The following is a 21,874-nucleotide window of genomic DNA, read 5'->3' as shown; positions in this document are numbered from 1 at the left end:
AAAATTAACATTTTTACTCCATGTTCTAAGTACTCCATGCTCCTGATTGAACATTTGAACCATTCAAACCAAATTGGCCCTTTGTAAAGTAAGGCACAATTAAGCATTATACTCAAGGCCCTTTACTCAAAGCCCCCAGAGTCAGACTGCATTGATAATGCCGACACAGCAGTTTTCCTATTGAATCCCAGTATAGTAGCAAGTGTAGACACGTGGTTGCTGACTGAAGCACCTTTTTAAGATAATTTGCAAGTTAGAGGGTCAAGACTTTTCAGAACTTTGCAGCTAGAAATGTAACATATAGAGCTACTGTCTCATCTCACGTTTACATTCAATGCATTGTATTTTGCATTCAACAAGTGTGAACTTGGTGCACATCATTACAGAGCAAATATAAGCTCACATGTGTGGTCACTTACAACATTTGAGGCAGATTGTTCAGACTCAGCTGTACACTAGGTGGCACTGCATGTTTAAGTAAATAATTTTTGCTCCATTTGCAGTAGGTATACTTGAGCCCCTGATTCTTGTTTGAACCCTTCTTCACGGAATACAACATGTTGGTACCCTTTTGATATTGGGCAGTGTGAATGCTGAAACTCATGTTTGATCTCTCTTAACATTTGACCTAATTTAATCTCCTTTTGATGCCAATAGATTCACAAGATCCAATAGATTCACAAGAACCTCATCAATCATCTAGTATGCATGCATCACTGTTGTAGTTATGAGATGAGTACTCATCCTGACCTACTGTATGACTGCACTTCACTGTGTGAATACATTCTTGTGTATTATGCAAGCCAATCGCTGGAGAGAAGCTGCCTGACCTTCAGATGTATCAGATAGGCATCTCTCTCTGTACAGTATGGCCGTGTCCGACATCTGGCTGGGCTACTACGCATCAGTCCCTCCCAGCTGCAGTCAGAGCAGGAGATGTTCACCCCTCCGCGTCCAGACTGCAAATTAATCGCGCATGCGGGAAGCCGCCGCTGGCTAATCCCGCCCTGGCTTACATTCAGGGCGGGATGTAAATGTAAAATGTTCTTTGTCTAAAATAAATCACAGCACAAAAATAAATCACTGCATTTGACTCACACAGCCTCAGTCACTTACTCAACTTGTCCACTGTGTGTGTGCCTCTCTGTCACATAAGCTAAACATCTAGCCGACTAGCTCATCATGTCTCAGTCTAAACTGTACACTCAAAAATAAAGAAAGTAGTGGGAATCAAACACTGAATTCAAAGGCTGGTTGAAGCTGTTTATTGGAGATGATACACAGGCATACTGCCTGTATAAGGCTGATTTCTATGCCAAACTTAGTGATGTAAAAAAACACATGACAACTCAAAAACATACTCAAAAGGCAAAGCCTTATAACAATTCCACCCAAAACAAGCTGCCATTTATGGTTAAAAAAATGTACTATGCAAAAAAGGCTGAGGCCAGCCACCATGGCATTAGCTTTCGCTGAACACTGTTCCATGCTGGCATGTGATCACATTGGAGAAGCATGTAGAGCTGCGTTCTCAGATTCCACTGCTGCTACCCACTTCAAAATGCACAGGACAGAGTGCACAGAAATGATTAATGGTGTTCTAGCACCATACTTTCTGAAAAAGTTGGTTGCAGATGTGGGTGACCAGAGTTTCAAACTCCTCTTCAATGAGTCCACGAATGTAAGTGTTTTTAAGTACCTGGGGGTTGTGATAAGGTACTTTAGTGACACCAAGCAGACAACTGTATCAACATTTCTGGGGCTTGTTGAGTTGGAGGGAGGAGATGCCAAATCTATAGCCCGTGCTGTTGTGGCTTTCCTCGAAGTGTTGTCTTAAAAAAGAGAAACTCCTGGGGATAGGGACTGACAATGCCTCTGTTATGACGAGGATTAACAATGGGGTCCATAAAGTGCTGAAGGAGGAGTATGGCCTCAAATATCTGGTTCTTGTTCGCTGTGTGTGCCACTCGCTGCAGCTTGCTGTAAGTAATGCTTCCATTGACACCATCCCCCGTAGTGTGGAGTACTTGGTACGAGAGACTTATAACTGGTTTTCAGTGTCTCCAAAGTGCAGGGAGGCCTACAAGGCCATATATGAGACCATCAACTGTGGGGAGAAACCTTTACAGATAACCAAGGTGTGTCACACGTTGGCTCTCCATTGAACCCACGGTTTCATGCATTTTGGACCAGTGGGAGGAGCTTAGGCAGCATTTCGCAGTCACCAAGTCCAATGAACACTGCTACATAGCAGACGTTTTATACTCCATGTACAGTGATCCTCAAAACATATTGTATCTGACTTTTTTGAAGTCAGTGCTGGGTGAGGTACAGTTTGCCATCAAGGCTTTTGAGGGAGAGCAAGTAGATCCTATTAAGCTACTTGACAGCTTGGTTAGCCTGATCAAGTCTGTGAGCAGCAGGGTGCTGAATCCACTGGCAAATGTTGATGTACTCAAAGGGCCAATAGATGGATACATCAATCCCAAACCGTACCTTGGTTACCTTTTTGAGTCAAAGGCAGCTGAGCTGCACCTTGCGCCTAAGGATGAAAACGATGTCCGAAAGCGGTGTGTAGCCTTCACCATCTCCCTCACTAATGAGTTGAGGGTGAGACTGCCGGACAACATCGAAGCATTGCAGTACATGTCAGTTTTCAATGTGGAGGAAACTCTAAAGCACAATAAGAGCCCTGGAGAAATAGAAAAAATAGCCAAGCTCCTTGGCTACTCCCCTGCAGAGATAGACAATATTGTCTAGCAATGGCGTGCCAACCATCTTAGTAAATTGAATGAGACAAAAAACACACTGGGCTTCTGGAGTGAGATTTGGAAGTTTAGGGATGCAGCTGATATCAACCCGTTTCAAGAACTTGCCATGGCTGCTGTGTCTGTGTTGTCCTTGCCACACTCGAATGCTGAAGTCGAGAGAGTATTCAGCCAGATGAGTGTGGTAATAAGCAAAAAGCAAACTTAGAAATCGGATGTCCTTGCAGACCCTTAACTCCATCCTGTACATTCGATATGGACTGAAGCTGTCTGGTGAGGCTTGCTATGAGCACCAGCTGCCTGATAATGTTTTGCAGCTTTTTGGCACATCAGCTGCTTTCTTTCCAGCTGCTTTCTCCCTCAGTTGCAGGACCTGCCATAGAGAGCCTTGACCAAAATGACGATGACCCACTCTTTCTGTGAGCCAGCACAGCCTGTGTGTGTGTGGAGGGGGGTCTGAAAAAAAACAATTGACCTGAATTAGGGCCAGACTAGTTACCATAATTTTCTCACATTGCCATTGACAGTTTTTTGTATTGTCTCTTTTTGGTCCATTTGGATTGTTAATGTAGATTGTATACAAAAAAAATACAAAAATGATTTAGTTAAAAATGTTCATGTTTTACTGTGACTTGTTGTCGGCTCCTAAGTGGACCATAAGGTTAAAAACCAAACCAAATTAAGAAAAAAAATATTTAAAAAATAAAAACTAAGTAACTCCGCCAGAGTGTCTCTTTTGGGTCACTTTTGCCAGTCCCAAGCCCGGATAAAGGAGGAGGGTTGGAATTGTGACATAAAAAAACCGAAGAATCGACAGAAAAAAGTTCATTTGTAGTTCTAAACATATTTAGGATGTTTTTTTAATCAATTTTTGTCTCTCCCAAGACGTTATTCCTCTCTCCTACAGCGTCCATCACAATTACATGCACACTGCCAATTATGCAAATTAGGTGATGACGTCATTTAGCGACTTCTAGCGACTTTTAGGACTGCCAATAGCTACTTTCCTTACTGAGGAGTTGGCAACACGCCTGGAGCCGGTGGGTTTGGCGACAAAAATGAAGCGAGAGCATACAGGTCGCAGTGGTGGGTAGTATATGGGGTTTTGGTGACAAAACGGATGGCACTGTGATAGACTACATCTAAATTGCTGAGTAGAGTGTTGGAGGCTATTTTGTAAATGACATCGCTGAAGTCAAGGATCGCTAGATAGTCCGTTTTACGAGGGTATGTTTGGCAGCATGAGTGAAGGAGGCATTGTTGCGAAAAATAGAAAGCCGATTCCAGATATAATTTTGGATTGGAGATGCTTAATGTGAGTCTGGAAGGAGAGTTTACAGTCTAACCAGACACCTAGGTATTTGTAGATCTCCACATATTCTAAGTCAGAACCGTCTAGAGTAGTGATGCTAGTCGGTTTAAGAGCATGCATTTAGTTTTACAAGCAGTTGGAGGCCACGGAAGGAGTGTTGTATGGCATTGAAGCTCGTCTGGAGGTTTGTTAACACAGTGTCCAAAGAAGGGCCAGAAGTATACAGAACGGTGTCGTCTGCGTAGAGGTGGATCAGAGAATCACCAGCAGCAAGAGCGACATCATTGCTCGCTGAAGTGTTTTAGGGAGCGTTTGACAGTGATGGGGGTGGTTGTTTGACTGCGGACCCATTACGGACGCAGAATCGCTGAGATCCTGGTTGAAGACAGAGGTGTATTTAGAGGGCAGGTTGGTCAGGATGATATTTAAGGGTGCCCGTGTTTACGGATTTAGGGTTGTACCTAGTAGGTTCCTTGACAATTTGTGTGAGATTGAGGGAATCTAGCTTAGACAGTGTGTGTGCATAGAGTCAGTGCAATAGAATTGTTGCAAAAAATTGTCAAATTTGAGGCTATGATTAAGACGTTGGAGCTCTTTTCTATCTGCATTAGCAAGGACAATACATAATTTTATGATTTGTGTGTGCAAATGAACTCAAGCTTATGGACAATATCAAATGTGATATAGCGAAGCACCTGAGTGAGTTGGGTGTGCAATTATGCAGGTACTTTCCCAAAACGGATCACACAAACAACTGGATTCGTTATCCCTTTCATGCCCTGCCTCTAGTCCACTTACCGATATCTGAACAAGAGAGAAATGGCAACAAGCGGTTCTGTGAAAATGTAATTTAATTGTAACGAGTGCACTGAGAGTTGGGAAGTACAGGGAGTGATTGTTTTATTAAATAAACAAAACAATAAACACGAAACAGAAACAACGCACCGACATGAAACAGAGTCAATAATACCTGAGGAAAGAACCAAGGGGAGTGACAGATATATAGGGAAGGTAATCAAGGAGGTGATGGAGTCCAGGTGAGTGTCATGAGGCGCTGGTGCTCTTGACGATGGTGACAGGTGTGCGGGATAATCAGCAGCCTGATGACCTAGAGGCCGGAGAGGGAGGATACGTGACAGTACCCCCTCCCCGATGTGCAGCTCCAGCCGCAGGACACCGACAAAGGGGACGAACCCGGGGATCAGGAGCAGACAGGTCACGAGGCATGGGAACCTGTCGAGCCGGCTGAGGTGCGGGACCATGTTCGAGCCGGCTGCGGGCGCGGGAACCTGTCGAGCCGTCTGGGGCGTGGGAACCTGACTGACCAACTGAGGCAGGGGAGCCTGGCGATCCGGCTGAGGCATGAGAGCCTGACGAGCCGGTGGAAGCAGGGGAGCCTGGCGATCCGGTGAAAGCATGAAAGCCCGACGAGCCGGGGGAAAGCATGAAAGCCCGACGAGCCGGCTGAGGCAGAGGCGCCTGGTAGTCTGGCTGAGGCATGAGAGCCTGACGAGCCGGCTGAGGCAGAGGAGCCTGGCGATCTGGTTGAGGCATGAGAGCCTGTAGCGGTTGCCAACGTCATTTACACTGACCAAAAATAAATAACACTCCCCGATGCTTCCCTTAAGTGAGGTGTTATTCTGTAATGAGTGCGCTGAGAGTCAGGAAGCAAGTTCAGGGAGTGAGTGTTTTAATAAATAAACAAAACAATAAACACGAAACACAAACAACGCACCGACATGAAAACAGAGTCAATAACACCTGAGGAAAGAGCCAAGGGGAGTGACAGATATAGGGAAGGTAATCAAGGCAGTGATGGAGTCCAGGTGAATGTCATGAGGCGCTGGTGCGCTTGACGATGGTGACAGGTGTGCGGGATAATCAGCAGCATGATGACCTAGAGGCCGGAGAGGGAGTATACGTGACATTAATCAGAAGCCACTGCCAGATTTCTGGATTGGGCTGCGCTCATAGTATCCTGCCTTGGCAAATCGCACTGTTAAGACACTGATGCCCTTTGCAACCACGTACCTATGTGAGAGTGGATTCTCGGCCCTCACTAGCATGAAGACTAAATACAGGCACAGACTGTGTGGAAAATGATTTAAGACTGAGACTCTCTCCAATACAACCCAACATTGCAGAGTCATGTGCGTCCTTTCAAGCACACCCTTCTCATTAACCTGTGGTGAGTTATTCACAATTGTCGATTAACAAATACATTTTTATATATAAGATGGCTAAATAAAGAGCAAAATTATTGATTATTATTATATTATTATTTGTGCCCAGGTCCTAGAAGAGCTCTTTGTCACTTCCCACGAGCCGGGTTGTGACAAAAACTCACACTCATTCTTATGTTTAATAAATGTATCGTATAGTGTGTGTGTGGCAGGCTTATAACGATGGCAAAAAACAACATTTGAGAGTACGCTGACCCTGGTGCTAGAGGGGGTACGCAGCTGGAGGTTGAATGTTTGATGGGGTACAGGACTATAAAAAGTTTGGGAACCACTGTACTAGATGAAAAACCGAAGAGTATGACATCCTGACATTTAAAGCACACTACATTTTTTTACATTTCACATACTATGAAACACATTTTTTCCCATACCCAAAATGCCTACTATTTATAATGCAAGTGGGCTATGGCTATTCAGACACGGCCAATAACTATCTGGTCTGGGTAGGATGATTGATTTCATTTGTGGGTATGTGACCTTTGCATCTTCATTGTCATACCAAACTGTAATTTGCTTGCGCTTGTTCATTGAGACCCACCCCCGATATTACAGCCTATGTGTTGTGATAATTGCGTTGTTTGCTCTATAACCAATAAGAAGACACACTGGCCTTCAATGCTATGTGTGACAACAATCTCATATTCGTTTGGACCAAACCGCATCAGATAGATGGCCTACACGTAGAGAGACAGAGGGACGCTATTTCGCTCGCTCGCTCTCCTGTGAGATACATTCAGCCTCTTGAGAAAATTATGAAACACAGAGACGAAAGATAAATTATTGTAGATATTTAAAAAATATATATTGGTTCATTTTTTGCGGAAGCCTGGCCTCCCTTGGCATCCATGAATACATGCCACTGGTTATAAAGCAGTGAGGGGTTGTTTATCCTTGTAGATGACCAGTACAGTAGGTTGTGTATGATTAATGAAGGCTTTACCGGCCTGCCACTTTTAAAAAACCCAACTGTAACAGGAATTACCTGATAGGAATCGAGTTGAACTCCGGTCCGGATAATTGTTTCCATCCCAAGGAGTTGAGGAGATATGGATGTTTTTGTAGCATGAGTGTTTTCAACCCCACATAGTTACTGTGAGCGTTATGCGATCCCGGGCGTATTCCCCTAGAGTGAGAGACAGACTACATATATTTCTCTACAGCCAAAATTCTTTCTCTCCCTTTCACTCGCCCTCCACTGTCTGTCTGTCTGTCTGTCTGTCTGTCTGTCTGTCTGTCTGTCTGTCTGTCTGTCTCTCTTTTTTCTGTCTCTAACTCTGTCTCACTCACTCACTGACTCACTCTCTTTCTTTCTCTGTTTCTGTCTCTCTCTCTGCTCCCTCTCTTTCACACATTGATAAAAGTGAGAAGGATCATGGAACCTTGTCATTTACTTCAGTTGTACAGTCATATGTTTAGTGAAAGGTTTGTAGAGGTACCAATTGTCAGAATTCATAATGACTTAGTTCATACCAATATTGAATTAATGTTCTTTTTGGAAATTACATCACACTGATAGGTGTCCTGGTAAATTTAGTGTGGCTGATGCTCCAAATCATCTTAGGTTTTCATGGATTAGTTGGCAGTCATTGCCTTACATTCATAATTGACTGTTTAGTGCAAATGATGTATTTTGGTTACATATCACTATTTCTAAAATAATATGTTAATATCCTTGATCAGAACACTTATATTTCAGTAGCAGTTTTTAATTAGGTTGATTTGGCAGTGAAGAGATTGACGATATGACATCTGAATAGAAAACCTGTTGCTACACTATGGACATTACTGGACAGTAAAGACATATGGCATAATATTCCTGTATTAAGTTGACAAGTTTTGCATTTACAGATAAAGTTGAGATATAATAAATAAATAAATAATTTAGCATTAGATAATGTACAAAATGTATTCTGATTCCACACTTTTGACCATACATCACACACTGTGTATTACTGCGTCACGTCCTAAGAGCTACTGAAATCCTTTCTGGTTGTCAGGGAAGAGTCTATCCTATTGTACACAGTATGCTGTGAGCGTGTTGGTGGTAGCCAATGCCAGGATAAGTCAGTTAATGATGATGATTTATTTAATGCTGTATTGCAGTGAACAGTGAGCTATCCTCACAGTCTCAGGCCTACCAACATGTGGCAGGGTGGTGTGTTAACACAGTTGGTCTTCAGGTCTTGTGATTAGCACCTTTAAACTGGTGCTACTCCCAAAGTCCAGACCAGCCAACCCAAACTGCCCAGTCCAGTTCTCCTTCTCAGGGTTTTGACATCAGTCAATCTTCCTTGCCCATATTCACCAGGACCAGCTCGTCTGCCATCTCCTTTGGTTTTCCTTTGTGCAGTCTCATCTCAGCCACTCCAATCTCTGCTCAGTCAGTTGTGAAAGTCAGTTTTTCACCCGTCCAATTCCTGTAATGTGAAACTGAGTTAATACGGAGAAATTAGTTTTTGGGCTTACTGTATTGAGTCGTATTCCTGTCATACTTCATATTCTCTGACTGTCATATTCCAGACTTTGTTAAAGCCTATGATTCACTGAGTACTAAGAATGTCATTTCGGTTTGCAAGAGAATTACATTTGAGGAATGTTGATGCCATATTAGCCAAAATATACTAAGCACATTTAACTGTAATAGTTATAATAAAGACAAATTCAGAGCCAGCAGAAAGTGGCTATTGTATCAATGATGAAATATCGACTATAATAAAAAGTGTTTTGTTTTCCCAGCCTTGGAGAAGATTAAGAGATGTTTGCATTGATACTGTATATTCAAGACATCACCTTTTTGGAAAATATTTTTTTTAACAAAATGATGGAATGGAATTCAAAGCATTGAGATCCAACCCTGAAATTGATCCAACCATCTTATTTGATCGTGTCATTTGTCATTTACATTTCATTTGCAATATCAGACTTGTTGTTCACCCCATCCTCCCATTAAATCCCAAACACATGCTCCTTTACTGTTAAAGAATCCAGACACGAAGGCCAACTAACGGTCTCATCAGGAGATGATGTGTTTGTTTGACTTGGCAAATGCCCTTTGTGAGAGGTTACTCTGACATGGTGGGAGGAGGTTGAAATGTGTAGCCTACATAAATGTATTGAACATTGTGGGATTTGGGTTCACTTCAAACTGGGAAACTTGCTTATTTGAGTTTGAGCTTTTGAACATATCTCTCCTGATTGATTCATTTCCATCCAATCCCCATCAATCACTTCATGGTAGTGTGTACTCTAGGGTTCTCTTTCCCCCAAACATACCCAACCAATCCTTTTTTCAAAATGCCAGAGATTCTGATCCTATCAGTTTTACAGTACATGTCTATGCAGGAAAAGATAAACAATGCCCACCATTGCTTTGCTAGAGAAATCTACCGAAAAATGAAAACATTTTATGAAATACGACTCAAGTACCCTTAGCCCTTATAAAGCAAGTACTGCACTTTCACTTGGTCTTCTGAGGGAAATAATTGCCTGTGTAGTTTAAATCCTAGTTCAAGTTTGGCTTTCGCTTCATCCCAAAGTCTCAGGCAGAGACATCCATCATTTGAGTTAAGTGTATTTTCTTTTACAGTACACGTCAACAGGCGAAGGTGGACTTTGTGGTCAGAAATTGAGGTCTTGCCTCTGGCAGGTATGGGGCCAAAGGGTTTATTTTGTAATCCTGTCTATTACAGTGGAAGTGCCAAATATGTTGATTTCTATGATTGATGGCGCTAAAATATTTCAATCAAGTTGTTTGCAGTTTCTTAAGAACCACCTGGAGCACATGGTTCCTCACCATTAAGAACCTTCCAACACATAGATGTTTCTTTCCAGGCCTCAGGGCATTACTATCAACACTACAGTAAATTAGAAAGAACCAATCAATGAGATTAAGTTGATTTAAATTACTTGCCTATTGTTTTTTGCTTTATTCAGCTGCAGACAGTGCAGTGAAACATTGACTTCAACCTCCTCTCACTATTTTAAGATGTGTCCCATACTGAACTACTTACTCAACTCCAAAACCACACCATTTAGGCCTGCTCTATGATGCTGTAGGATTTGATCAGATACTCAGCTCTCCTTGACAATGAGTGTCGAAGAGTGTCATTACCATGCCTCTCTGATCCTGTTCCTAATTTCATGCTCTCTGAGGTAATATCTCTTCCCTAATCCAACAAAATACTTATATAGCATGTGGTGCTCAGTTGATGGCAGTGCTCACATATTTAAATGGAAAATTTTTGGTCTGTCATGGTCGACTGTACATGAAAAGAGCTCTAGTTCAGGTAATTTCCTGGGTAAGTCGCTACTGCTGCAGTTTCTAATTGTATAGAGTCCTGACAATTTTTTTTATATACAATTCTTGTCACCTGCTGTAATCTGAAAAAGTGACCATTGTGTTAAAGATTGTACAATGTGATTTATTTGTGCCAGAATGAAAAGGCTTGCTTTCATCTGTCAACAGATCAATTTTCTGTTTTATTCGTTTTACAAATATAACTTAATTGCTGCACATATTTTCTGTGGCCATCCTGCATGCCTATAACTGAAAAGTATGTACAGTGTATTTCATTGATACCATTATGAGAAATAGATGCATAGACGAACTGTAATGACTAGCCTTTCTGAATATTGACTGGACTTTTTACCGTTAATACCGATGATGATGACAAATGCTGTTTAACTGACAAATGATGTAGAACAGAGTACAACGTTTCTGTTTATTCATAATAAGACAGCTTCCATTCCACTCTCTGGGAGAAAGGATTTAGATTTTACACATTGCTGGGTGGCATTACAAACTCAGCATGTAGCTCTATATCTAGGACTCAAGCCAGGACATCACCAATGTCTGTTGAAAATAGTGCTGGTGTCACCTAATGTGTGTATAAATGTTTACTCAGTCATTTGGAGTAATAAGACAATTGTGGCATGCACTCTGAGTCACTCAGTATATTAGGCTGGGCTGCAGATGGACATATTTCCACTGCCTCTCCTCTTGGTGGATTCTCTCCAAAAGCTATTTCTTGCCTGATATAGTTGCCATGCCAAACAAGTGGAAGCTGAAACAACAACACAAGTTCAGAGGGTGAAAATACAGTGTAATATGTCTCTCTAATCTGTGCAATTCAATTTGCTCTGAACATATCCATTAGAGAGTTGTGTCTGAGTTCAAACTGCCACAACATGTTGGCCTTCATTGCTTGTTGTGACACCTCGTGAGTGTTATTGCACTTAATCCATTACTGAACTGAATATAGGTGCCGCACAGCACCTTCTTAACCCAGGACTTCTGTGGATTTAATGTAATATCCATATGATGAGAATTATAGAAATCTTTAATTTGCTGTATTTTGGGAGGTGAATTTGATAACAATGTCTGACACACTACATGTTTATGTTGAGGGACATGGTGTTTGGATAAATATATCTTGAGGCATTTGGCCCTGGATCACCCCAAGGGGTGAGGTCATGCCTCAGTCTCAGTTGCTTGGTAGCATACAGAAAGAGAATTTAGTTCATCAGCCATCAGATGGGCATTACTGTTCCAGGCATGTCCCACAAAGCTATTCCACTGAAAGCTGCATGTCTCTGTCAGTTGGTAATTTAGAATACAACCTTTTAGTGCCAGGGCAAACACAAAAGTTAGTACCACTGAGCTAATGATTACAAAGCCATTGTAAAACAAACCTATCTTCTATCATGCTTTTATAGAGGCTCTTCCACTATTGATGCTTAATTAATATGATGATCACATGTTATTTTTTGTGATAACGGCTTCCCTCTATTATACAATCATTTTGTCCCATGGAGGAATTGTCCTGTTCTATCTCAGTCTGGCTGAATTGTTAACAAAACAGGCATTCACTCTTTGCTGAATGGCTCAATTGAAGATAATGAAATAGTGCTCAAGAGGTTGAACCTACAATCTTGATTGTGTTGGCCTTGTGTAACCAAACAGTATTAGGGCACATTTTAAATTTGAATATGATCAATTAATTGAATACTATTAATTTCAAGACTAAGCCTTTTCCCAAATCTACTTCAAAGCAAATCCTGGCATTTTGCTTCGAAGAGTGGAACATTTTTAATAATCTGTGTTAGATTTTTTTGTCAACACTTCACCTATCTTGAGTTTTCTCTGAAAAAAAGACCCCACTGCCATTCTTAAATATTGGCATAGAACAAGTTGTGTTCTTCAATCATTTACTGTTTTCCCTTGCATTACAGTCTTATCACATTTCCCCTGACCCATACCGAGCAGACCACTGCAGAGCATACCACTGCTTATGAAAGAGAATGAGTATGTGATAACTATTACAAGATGCTGTAGTGCTGCCGCATCATGAGGACTAAAACAGTAGCAGCTGTTCCTCTTTAGATCTAAAAACAGTTTGATATGAGAAACTCTGAGGACATTCGCTACAGTAATTTGATTATTTTGCTGCTATGCATGCTAGTAAAAAAGACTGTACTGTACAGAATGAACAAATTACACAGGGTTTAGTTAAAGATGTCACATTCCATGTATTTCTTAATGAAGGGTAGCTTTGATATTTATGATATGTATGTGATATGTATAATTTATAAAATACACTGCCTGGTCAAGAGTATGTGGACATCTAACTACCATCATGAATTTCCCATGTGGCATTGACTTTGTTTGGAACAATGAATTAGCAGTAATTTGTACAAAGCTCCATTCCCTATTTAGGGCATTTTGTCATGAGCAAATAGTCATAAGACTACATATGACAATAGTCATTACCCTGCTAGCACATTTAGTTCCTTGGAAGTTGTGGGAACATAAGTTTTTAGTTTCCCATTGGTTCTGGGAATGAAGCCATATATTTCCTGGCCGTTAAAATTGAACGTTTTTTGAACCTTCTGAGAACGGAAGTGAACATTTCGACTGTTCTGGGAACATACATTTTTAGGTTGCAGGGAGGTTCTGAGAATGTTTTACTATGGTTCCCTGAAAGTTTTCCTGGGAAGCTTTATTGATGTTCTGAGAACAGAGATTATAGGTTATTTGAAGGTAATTAAATAACGTTCTGAGAACATGTTTGAATAATACCTTTAATAACACTGCTAGCTTAGTTTGGATTAACTGTTTTGAACTCCAAGCACAGATAAGACACATTGAAATTCTTTTTCATAGGCATTAATCATGCAAACATGCAATCATGCAATCATCCTTTTTTATTGTGGTGTGGCATCAGTGAGATTCCAACATACAGTGCCATCAGAAAGTATTCATACTTGACTTATTCTACATTTTGTTGTTTTACCACCTGAATTCAAAATGGGAGAAAAAAAATGTCTCACTCTACACTCAATTCCCCATAATAGTGAAAACATGTTTTTAGAACATTTTGAAAATGTATTGGAAATGAAATACAACAATATCTCATTTACATAAGTATTCACACCCCTGAGTCAATACTTTGTAGAAACACTTTTGTTAGCTATTACAGCTGTACGTCTTTCTGGATAAGTCTCTAAAAGCTTTTCACACCTTTACTGTGCAAATTGTGCCTATTTATTATTTTCTAAATTCTTCAAGCTCTGTCAAATGAGTTGTTTATCATTGCTCGACAAACATTTTGGGGTCTTTCTATAGATTTTCAAGTAGAATTAAGTTAAAACTGTAACTCAGCCACTCATTCGCTGTCTTCTTGGTAAGCAACTCCAGTGTAGATTTGGCCTTGTGTTTTAGGTTATTGTCCTGCTGAAAGGTGAATTCATCACCCAGTGTCTGGTGGAAAGCAGACTGAACCGGGTTTTCATCTAAGATGTTGCCTGTGCTTAGCTCCGTCGTTCCGTAAATGTTTTATCCTGAAAAATCCACAGGCCTTAACGATTACAAGCCTACCCATAACATGATGCAGCCACCACTATGCTTGAAAATATGGAGAGTGGTACTCAGTAATGTGTTGTGTTGGATTTGCCCCTAACATAACACTTTGTATTCATTACAAAAAGTTAATTGCTTTGCCAAAATCTTTGCAGTATTGCTTTAGTGCCTACTTGCAAACAGGATGCATGTTTTGGAATATATTTCTTTTGTACAGGCTTCCTTCTTTTCACTTTGTCATTTAGGTTAGTATTGTGGAGTAAATACAATGTTGTTAATCCATCCTCAGTTTTCTCCTATCACAGCTAATCACAGCCATTGAAGTCTGTAACTATTTTAAATCACCATTGGCTTCATGATGAAATCCCTGAGCGGTTTCCTTCCTCTCCAGCAACTGAGTTCGGAAGGATACCTGTATCTTTGTAGTGACTGTGTGTATTTATATACCTTCCAAAGTGTAATTAATAACTACACCATGCTCAAAGGGAAAGCATGTCTGCTTTTTATCTACCAATAGGTGCCCTTCTTTGTGAGGCATTGGAAACCTCCCTGGTCTCTGTGGCTGAATCTGTGTTTGAAATGTACTGCTCGACTGATGGACCTTAGAGATAATTGTATATGTGGGGTACAGAGATGAGGTAGTCATTCAAAAATCATGTTATTTTAGTCTAGTCAAACCACAGAGATAGATAGAGGACTCATCTTTATATCTGTGCCTTTATAGCGTCTTTGATGGCATGGGCAGTGCCATTGAGGCTAAAACCCATTGGAATCCCCAACCAGTTGACTACTTAACTGCTTTAAAATGGTGGATGATGGCAATGTCTAATAGAAATGGCAATGTCCATGCTAAAACAGGTTATATCTATGATGAGTCCTCTATTTTTCACTTTGATTCAAGCAGACCCCATTTCAAAGGAAACAAGCACTCATTAAGATTACGTGTGGCCAATTAGTGGGTGCGGCCAACACACCTGAACACACTTAACAAGATAGAGGACAGAGAGTTTTGTTGATGGTGAGAACAGAATGTATATGTTTTAAAATAACATTCTTAGAAAGTTCTTTGAATGTTACTAATGTTTTCTAGTGGTTTTTATGGAAACTTTTCTTAATGTTCTGAGAACATGACTTTAAATAGAACCATGAGGAAACCTATAGAAAATGTTATGCTGAAGTACTGAAATTCCCGCCTAAGACACATATGGTTCTCAGAATGTTATGTGCTAGCTGGGTATCCTTCACAATTCCCAGAACATTGTGGGAAGGATTTATGCTAAATTACCATAGGACAACAATGCTATCACCAAGCTCTAAGCCCTGGCTGATCACCACCTGCAGCAGACATAGGTCCCTGATTTATTAGCCTATCCCCCCTGCCTGCCGGGGTTAATAGGGAGTTCACACGTTATCATTCACATTCAATAGACTGTCAAAGCCACAGCCCAGTTTTTCTGATACACCTAATGATCTCACTGTAGTACAGTGAGCTATAGCCTTCTTACTCAGGCTGAATTACTGGATGGGCTATGCTGCTTTTAAGGAAAAGTTTTATATGCTCTTAAATGGTTCCTACGTTACTGCCCAAATGATTGCATCTGTTAAAGAGCTCAGGGATTGCAACATTTCGGAAACAATTGTGACACTGCAAATTAACTGTTTAGATAAAAATATATACATATTGCATGTCACTGGCCTATTCATAGTACTAGACTGATGTCAGCTATAGAGCTTTTAAAGTAATCTTGAGATCCAATATTTGCATGTGTGAGAAGAATGTGCACTCATAACGATTCCTAACTGCCCCTGAAACCCACTAAACAAGATCAGTATAGATAACACAGCCTACTATCCTTCAACTGTAAACTGATGCAGTGAGAAGTCAGAAGTGAGTGAAGGCACTTGTTATGGATTGAATTGGTAGTCATTAAAAAGGTAACCTGATCCCAGCATCTGTATAGTATAAGTGACTCTCTGCAAATTGGATTGGTTTGGTTAGACACATGTTTAGCAGTCCAACCATAAACAAACCATGCTTTGATGTGTGCTCCCAATGGCTATTTGTCTTGTAAACAGCCTCTCCCGGTGAGCGGAAGGCTTGTGGCTCAGTGATAAAGGGTTATCAGCTGTGGGCGGGTGTTGAACAGGCTGCAGAGGGGCCCTAGCAGAGGCATAAACACCATTCAACTCACTCTATTGGGAAGCCACTCTATAATGGCTAAACGTTCATCAGCTCATATTTCTCTGCATCAGACATTCACACTTTTGGAGACTTGTAATTGGTTTTAGTTTTGACGTAGAGTACTTTACTATAATGCATATTTTTTGTCATAAAAACCTATGTTAATTTGAAGATGTATGTTTTCTTACCATTTTATCAACTTTTAGGTTCTAAATGGATAATGAATTGGTATTGAAGGTTCCAAGACACAGCAAGAGGAGGTGGTTAAGGGTATAGTAGAGTAAACAGCTACAGAAGCACTAAATGACACATGGGGATTTGAAATGATTTGTTTTTTAGAGAACCCTTGGAAATCTGTTATTAATTTGTATAATGTTGACATGTGCCGCATTCAAAGATGGATTACAGGTAATATAATACGGTAGCAGCAATTATAAATTAATCTAGTCTTGAAATGAATTACTTTGATATGGATCTACACAATGAACATTTGCATATTACATTTCACATTGCGTTATAATGTTGTAATATTAATCTTTCAGTATGTAAGTATTGAGTACATTCATTTTTAGATCTACATTGTTCCAGCACCTTGGTGTATTCAGAACATATCCAAATATATTGAACATGCATGCCCAGTGAGCTCTACGAAACCTGTGAGTGAAGGATTCAAAGAGATTGTTTGATTTACCAAACGTATCCCCTCTCCCAAAGGAATAGCGCTAAATTACAGACATGATCCTAAACATGCCCTCTGGATTGCAGCAGTACACTCCCCTCCTGATGTCTTAGCGTTGTTTCATTATTATTTTCCATTCAGAGATGTATTGAATGGTTGACCAATGACACACACACACACACACATAAATTACTTAATCAACCTATGGTAGTGTATTTCAACATTATGAAGGGAAAAGAGCAGATAACAATTGGCCTAGACTTGTAAATACAATTAGGAGTAACATTTTTTGAAGCTGAAGTAAAACATTTATAGCATCTACGGAATGTTAATTCTGGTACTTCTGTTGATTTTATTTTGTTCCCATTGTATTTGGTCGGTCCTTATTTTACAAGCTGAACTTTAAGTTCAGTGCTTGCTTTGGTTTACAGTATGCTTGTATATTTTGTCATAAAACTGTCATCTTTCAATTCACTTCTAAAGGGATTTTCTCTGTAAAACATAAGTGAAATATATGTCAGTTATCTCTTTTAATTCCCTTTGATATTGGAGGATTGAGAATTAGGTTAGTCGCCTTGCATGACAACAAAAAGCTTGTATAGACATGGACCATGGCGTCTTATCAAGATAATCTATCACTACCAAATCGAATAGTGTTCATGCTAATAAGTGCAAATTTATTAGCATTATAAGTGCAAAGCATTATAAGTGCATTATAAGTGCTAATAAGTGCAAATCTGTGAAATTGAAACATAATTATCCAACAATGACCCCCCTCTCCTCATTTTTTTAATGCATTGTTTAAAGTATTTATCATGGAATGAGAAAATGTAGTGTGCAAAATTTTAGGTGATAATAATATGAAACTTACAATTCATTTTCTGGTTTGGAGAATTCACTGAACTGTGTGTTGCCGTTGGAGTGTGGGGGTTCTGGGGAAGGCTCCTCACTCTTGTCGCTGCTCTGACTGCTAGCCAGGCTCTCGTCCCCCTCAGGCCTGGCAGCAGCAGGGGGCTTCTGGAAAGAGCTGGCTGCCCCTGCCTCAGGCGAACCCAGGAAGCAGGGGCAGCGTGTCCGCTTCTCCTTGTAGACACCTAAGGTGTTTAATCGCGGGGTGGAAAACCAGGGGCAGCCCAGCAGGTTCTTGAAAGCAGTGCGGAACTCAGGGCTCCTGCAGTAGATTATGGGGTTGAGGCCAGAGTTGATATAGCCCAGCCAGTTGAGCAGGCGGAAGATCTCTCCCGGTGGCACGTTCCTGTCAAACACGTTGATGATGTTAGCCACAAAGAAAGGCAGCCAGCAGAGGGTGAAGGTGCCCATGATAATGCCCAAGGTCTTGAGGGCCTTGTGCTCCTTGACAACAGTTAGCCGCGAGGGTCTTCGCCTGGAGCTCCTCTTGCGAGTTGAGCTGGCGCAGCTGCTGCTGCCACCATAGCCCAAGGGCAAAATGTTGCAACTGTGGTTGCTCAGCTGTGTCGTCGTCGGCGCTGGCCATTCACTCTGGAAGCGCAGCCGGGTCTTGTCTATGAGCTGTACCTGTCGTGTGGCTATGAGGAAGACTTTGACATAGACAAATATCATTATGAGCAAAGGGATGTAGAATGACACTACAGAGGATATAATGGCAAAAGTGCTGTTGGTCATAAAGTCACAGCAGGCAGGGTCCTGATAGCACACCAAGGCCTCCGGGTCATCTTCTGCCCGCCAAAGCTGGTTCATGATGGGCACAAAAGAGATCAGAGCAGACACAATCCACACCACACACACTATTAGTCGGGCGCGCCACTTATTGAGCAGAACCTTGTGCCTGAGGGGCCTTGTAATGGCAATATAGCGGTCCACTGCAATCACGCAAAGAGTCTCGATGCTGGCCGTGACACAGAGCACATCTACGGAGGTCCAGAGCTCGCAGGAGATGTCACTCAGCTGCCAGTTCCCCGTCACCACTATGGTGGCCCCCAGAGGGACCACCAGGACCCCCATGATGAGGTCAGCACAGGCCAGGGACATGATGAAGATGTTAGTCATAGTCTGTAACTGGGATGTGCGTGCTATAGCGATGATGACCAGCAGGTTGCCCACCACGATGGTCATGATGATGATCACCAGCAATAGTAAACTCCAGGGTCCCGCTGCAGGATGGTAGGGTCCTGTATTGTTGTGAAAAGGGGTCACAGTGGTGTTGACCGCGTAGAGCACTATGCTACTCAAGTTAAAATCCATCTTCATAAGAAAAGACATACACAAAGGTAAAATTGATTTTTCATGCATTAAGAGTAAAAAACGACATTTTGTAATAGCATTTTTAAAGTCAAACACACAACAATTTGGTCTCTCTATGTCACACCCTTGTGTTTTTGTTCATTGCAAGCAAATGTAAATCTCCCGCTGACATGTTTCACAGCTTTCATGTATCACTGGTAAGTGTCCAGATAATCCAAACATGTATGTCTGTCTCCTATGTCTCCAAACACCGGTGAAAACACGTTGTCTTCCAAATTAAAACCCAGAAAACAATCCTTTTTTGCTAACTTTGTCTTGGTTTTATACATCCCTGGAGAGGATAGTGAAAAAATTACAAATTCAAGAAGTTAAGAAAAACTTTTTAAAAAGGATGCAAACCCATATTCCTCTGAAAGAAGTCCAATCATACATACTGCAATGTTTGTCTGGAGCGCTTTTCGATGTGTGCTATATGAGAGCGATGCCACACTGTCAGAGAGCAAGCAGCTGTGACGCTCCTGCAAGAACCACAAGAGTGCACCAAGTGGCTGCCCTCCCTCTTTGGCTGTATATCACTCCCTACCTCTCTCTATACCCTGCCCTCGCTCGCTCACTCTCTATCTCTCTCTACCCTGCTCTCGCTCTCTCTCTCTTTCTCTCACTCACTCCCCTGCTCTCTCACTCACTCCCCTGCTCTCTCTCTCTACCCTTCTCTCTCTCTCTCTCGCTCCTGCTCTCTCTTTCTCTCTCAATTCACAATTCAATTCAAGGGCTTTATTGGCATGGAAAACATATGTTAACATTGCCAAAGCAAGTGAAGTAGATATAAACAAAAGTGAAATACACAATAAAAATGAACAGTAAACATTACACAAGAATAAAGACATGTAAAATGTCATATTATGTCTATATACAGTGTTGTAACGATGTGCAAATATTGAAAATAAATAAACATAAATAGTGTTTGTTCTTCACTGGTTGCCCTTTTCGTGTGGCAACAGGTCACAAATCTTGCTGCTGTGATGGCACGCTGGTGTTTCACCCAGTAGATATGGGAGTTCATCAAAATTTGGTTTGTTTTCGAATTCTTTGTGGATCTGTGTAATCTGAGGGAAATATATGTCTCTAATATGGTCATACATTTGGCAGGAGGTCAGGAAGTGCAGCTCAGTTTCTACCTCATTTTGTGGGCAGTGTGAACATAGCCTGTCTTCTATTGAGAGCCAGGTCTACCTACGGACCTTTCTCAATAGCAAGGCTATGCTCACTGAGTCTGTACATAGACAAAGTCTTCCTTAAGTTTGGGTCAGTCACAGTGGTCAGGTATTCTGCCACTGTGTACACTCTGTTTAGGGCCAAATAGCATTCCAGTTTGCTCAGTTTTTTTGTTAATTAATTCTAATGTGTCAAGTAATTCTCTTTTTTTGTCTCATGATTTGGTTGGGTCTAATTGTGTGTCTCTCTCTCCCTCTCTCTCAGGTCTGTAACCTAGAGTGCCGGTCACCCTCACACCCTAGCTGTGGGAGTGGAGATGCTGTGAAGTGGGCATGCTGAGACACTGCTAGTCGGGGGAGGGGTTTGAGGGCAATCTGCTCAGCACTCTGCTCACTACCACACACATTCAGTAGAATTCTAATTAAACCAGTCACGGGCCACTCATGCAGGCCAAAATCCTCAACACTCAAAGATACTCCTACCACCACCATTCAATGTCTTGTATGAGGTAAGGTTTCACTCATTAAGATCAAGTTCTGCGCCTTTTGGTGTTACCTTTTAGGCTTGCCACAGGTTGCATGACTTTACTGTAGGTTAACCCATGGCTTTACTGTAGGTTAACCCATGACTTTACTGTAGGTTAACCCATGACTTAACTGTAGGTTAACCCATGACTTTACTGTAGGTTAACCCATGACTTTACTGTAGGTTAACCCATGACTTTACTGTAGGTTAACCCATGACTTAACTGTAGGTTAACCCATGACTTTACTGTAGGTTAACCCATGACTTTACTGTAGGTTAACCCATGACTTAACTGTAGGTTAACCCATGACTTAACTGTAGGTTAACCCATGACTTAACTGTAGGTTAACCAATGACTTAACTGTAGGTTAACCCATGACTTTACTGTAGGTTAACCCATGACTTAACTGTAGGTTAACCCATGACTTTACTGTAGGTTAACCCATGATTTTGTTGCCATCAACTGATAATGCCCATGACTTGACAGACTTGTTCACTGCTGGCCATATAGAGATAGACATCCTCCTTTTCATTCTGTGGCCTTTAAATGATTTAACCCATGATTCTCTGAATCACTGATACTTGCATGCTGTACAGACCTTTTTGAGTTGTTCCATATACTGTTACAGATGGTATTGGAATTGCATATAAAACATACAAACGCATTCGTATTGTTTGTCACCCTTTGTCACACATAATTGTTTCACACTTTGTCACATATACCATCACTTCTCATTACTGAGGAAAGTTTACAGGTTTCTTACCTGGACAAGTGCATTGAGTTGTTTGTTTACAAACTAACACAATCTGTGGTAAAAGTCTCTCTAACGAGTGTAGACTGCAAGTCAAGACACCACCAGCTGAAAAGG

At 41.2% G+C, this 21,874-nt stretch overlaps 1 protein-coding gene across 3 annotated transcripts; it reads right to left on the bottom strand.

Annotated features, from left to right (window-relative positions):
• Positions 1-7,838: 7,838 nt before the first annotated feature.
• LOC129826310 (beta-1 adrenergic receptor-like) lies at positions 7,839-19,536 on the bottom strand. Of its 3 annotated transcripts, none has more exons than XM_055886887.1 (2): positions 17,914-19,536; positions 7,839-8,753 (listed from the first exon to the last, which is right to left on the bottom strand). In XM_055886887.1, the coding sequence occupies exons 1-2, from the start codon at positions 19,311-19,313 to the stop codon at positions 8,726-8,728; spliced, it is 1,428 nt and encodes a 475-aa protein (XP_055742862.1). In that variant the 5' UTR covers positions 19,314-19,536; the 3' UTR covers positions 7,839-8,725. The 3 variants fall into 3 exon arrangements, with proteins under 3 accessions (XP_055742862.1, XP_055742861.1, XP_055742860.1); XM_055886886.1 differs by having other exon boundaries at positions 7,839-8,740; XM_055886885.1 differs by lacking the exon at positions 7,839-8,753 and adding an exon at positions 10,841-16,342.
• Positions 19,537-21,874: the final 2,338 nt, after the last annotated feature.

This window comes from Salvelinus fontinalis, chromosome 28 (assembly GCF_029448725.1).
Source record: "Salvelinus fontinalis isolate EN_2023a chromosome 28, ASM2944872v1, whole genome shotgun sequence".
Taxonomy (NCBI): Eukaryota; Metazoa; Chordata; class Actinopteri; order Salmoniformes; family Salmonidae; genus Salvelinus; species Salvelinus fontinalis.
The sequence above is the reverse complement of the archived record's forward strand: the minus strand, read 5'-3'. Positions and strand labels throughout refer to the sequence as shown.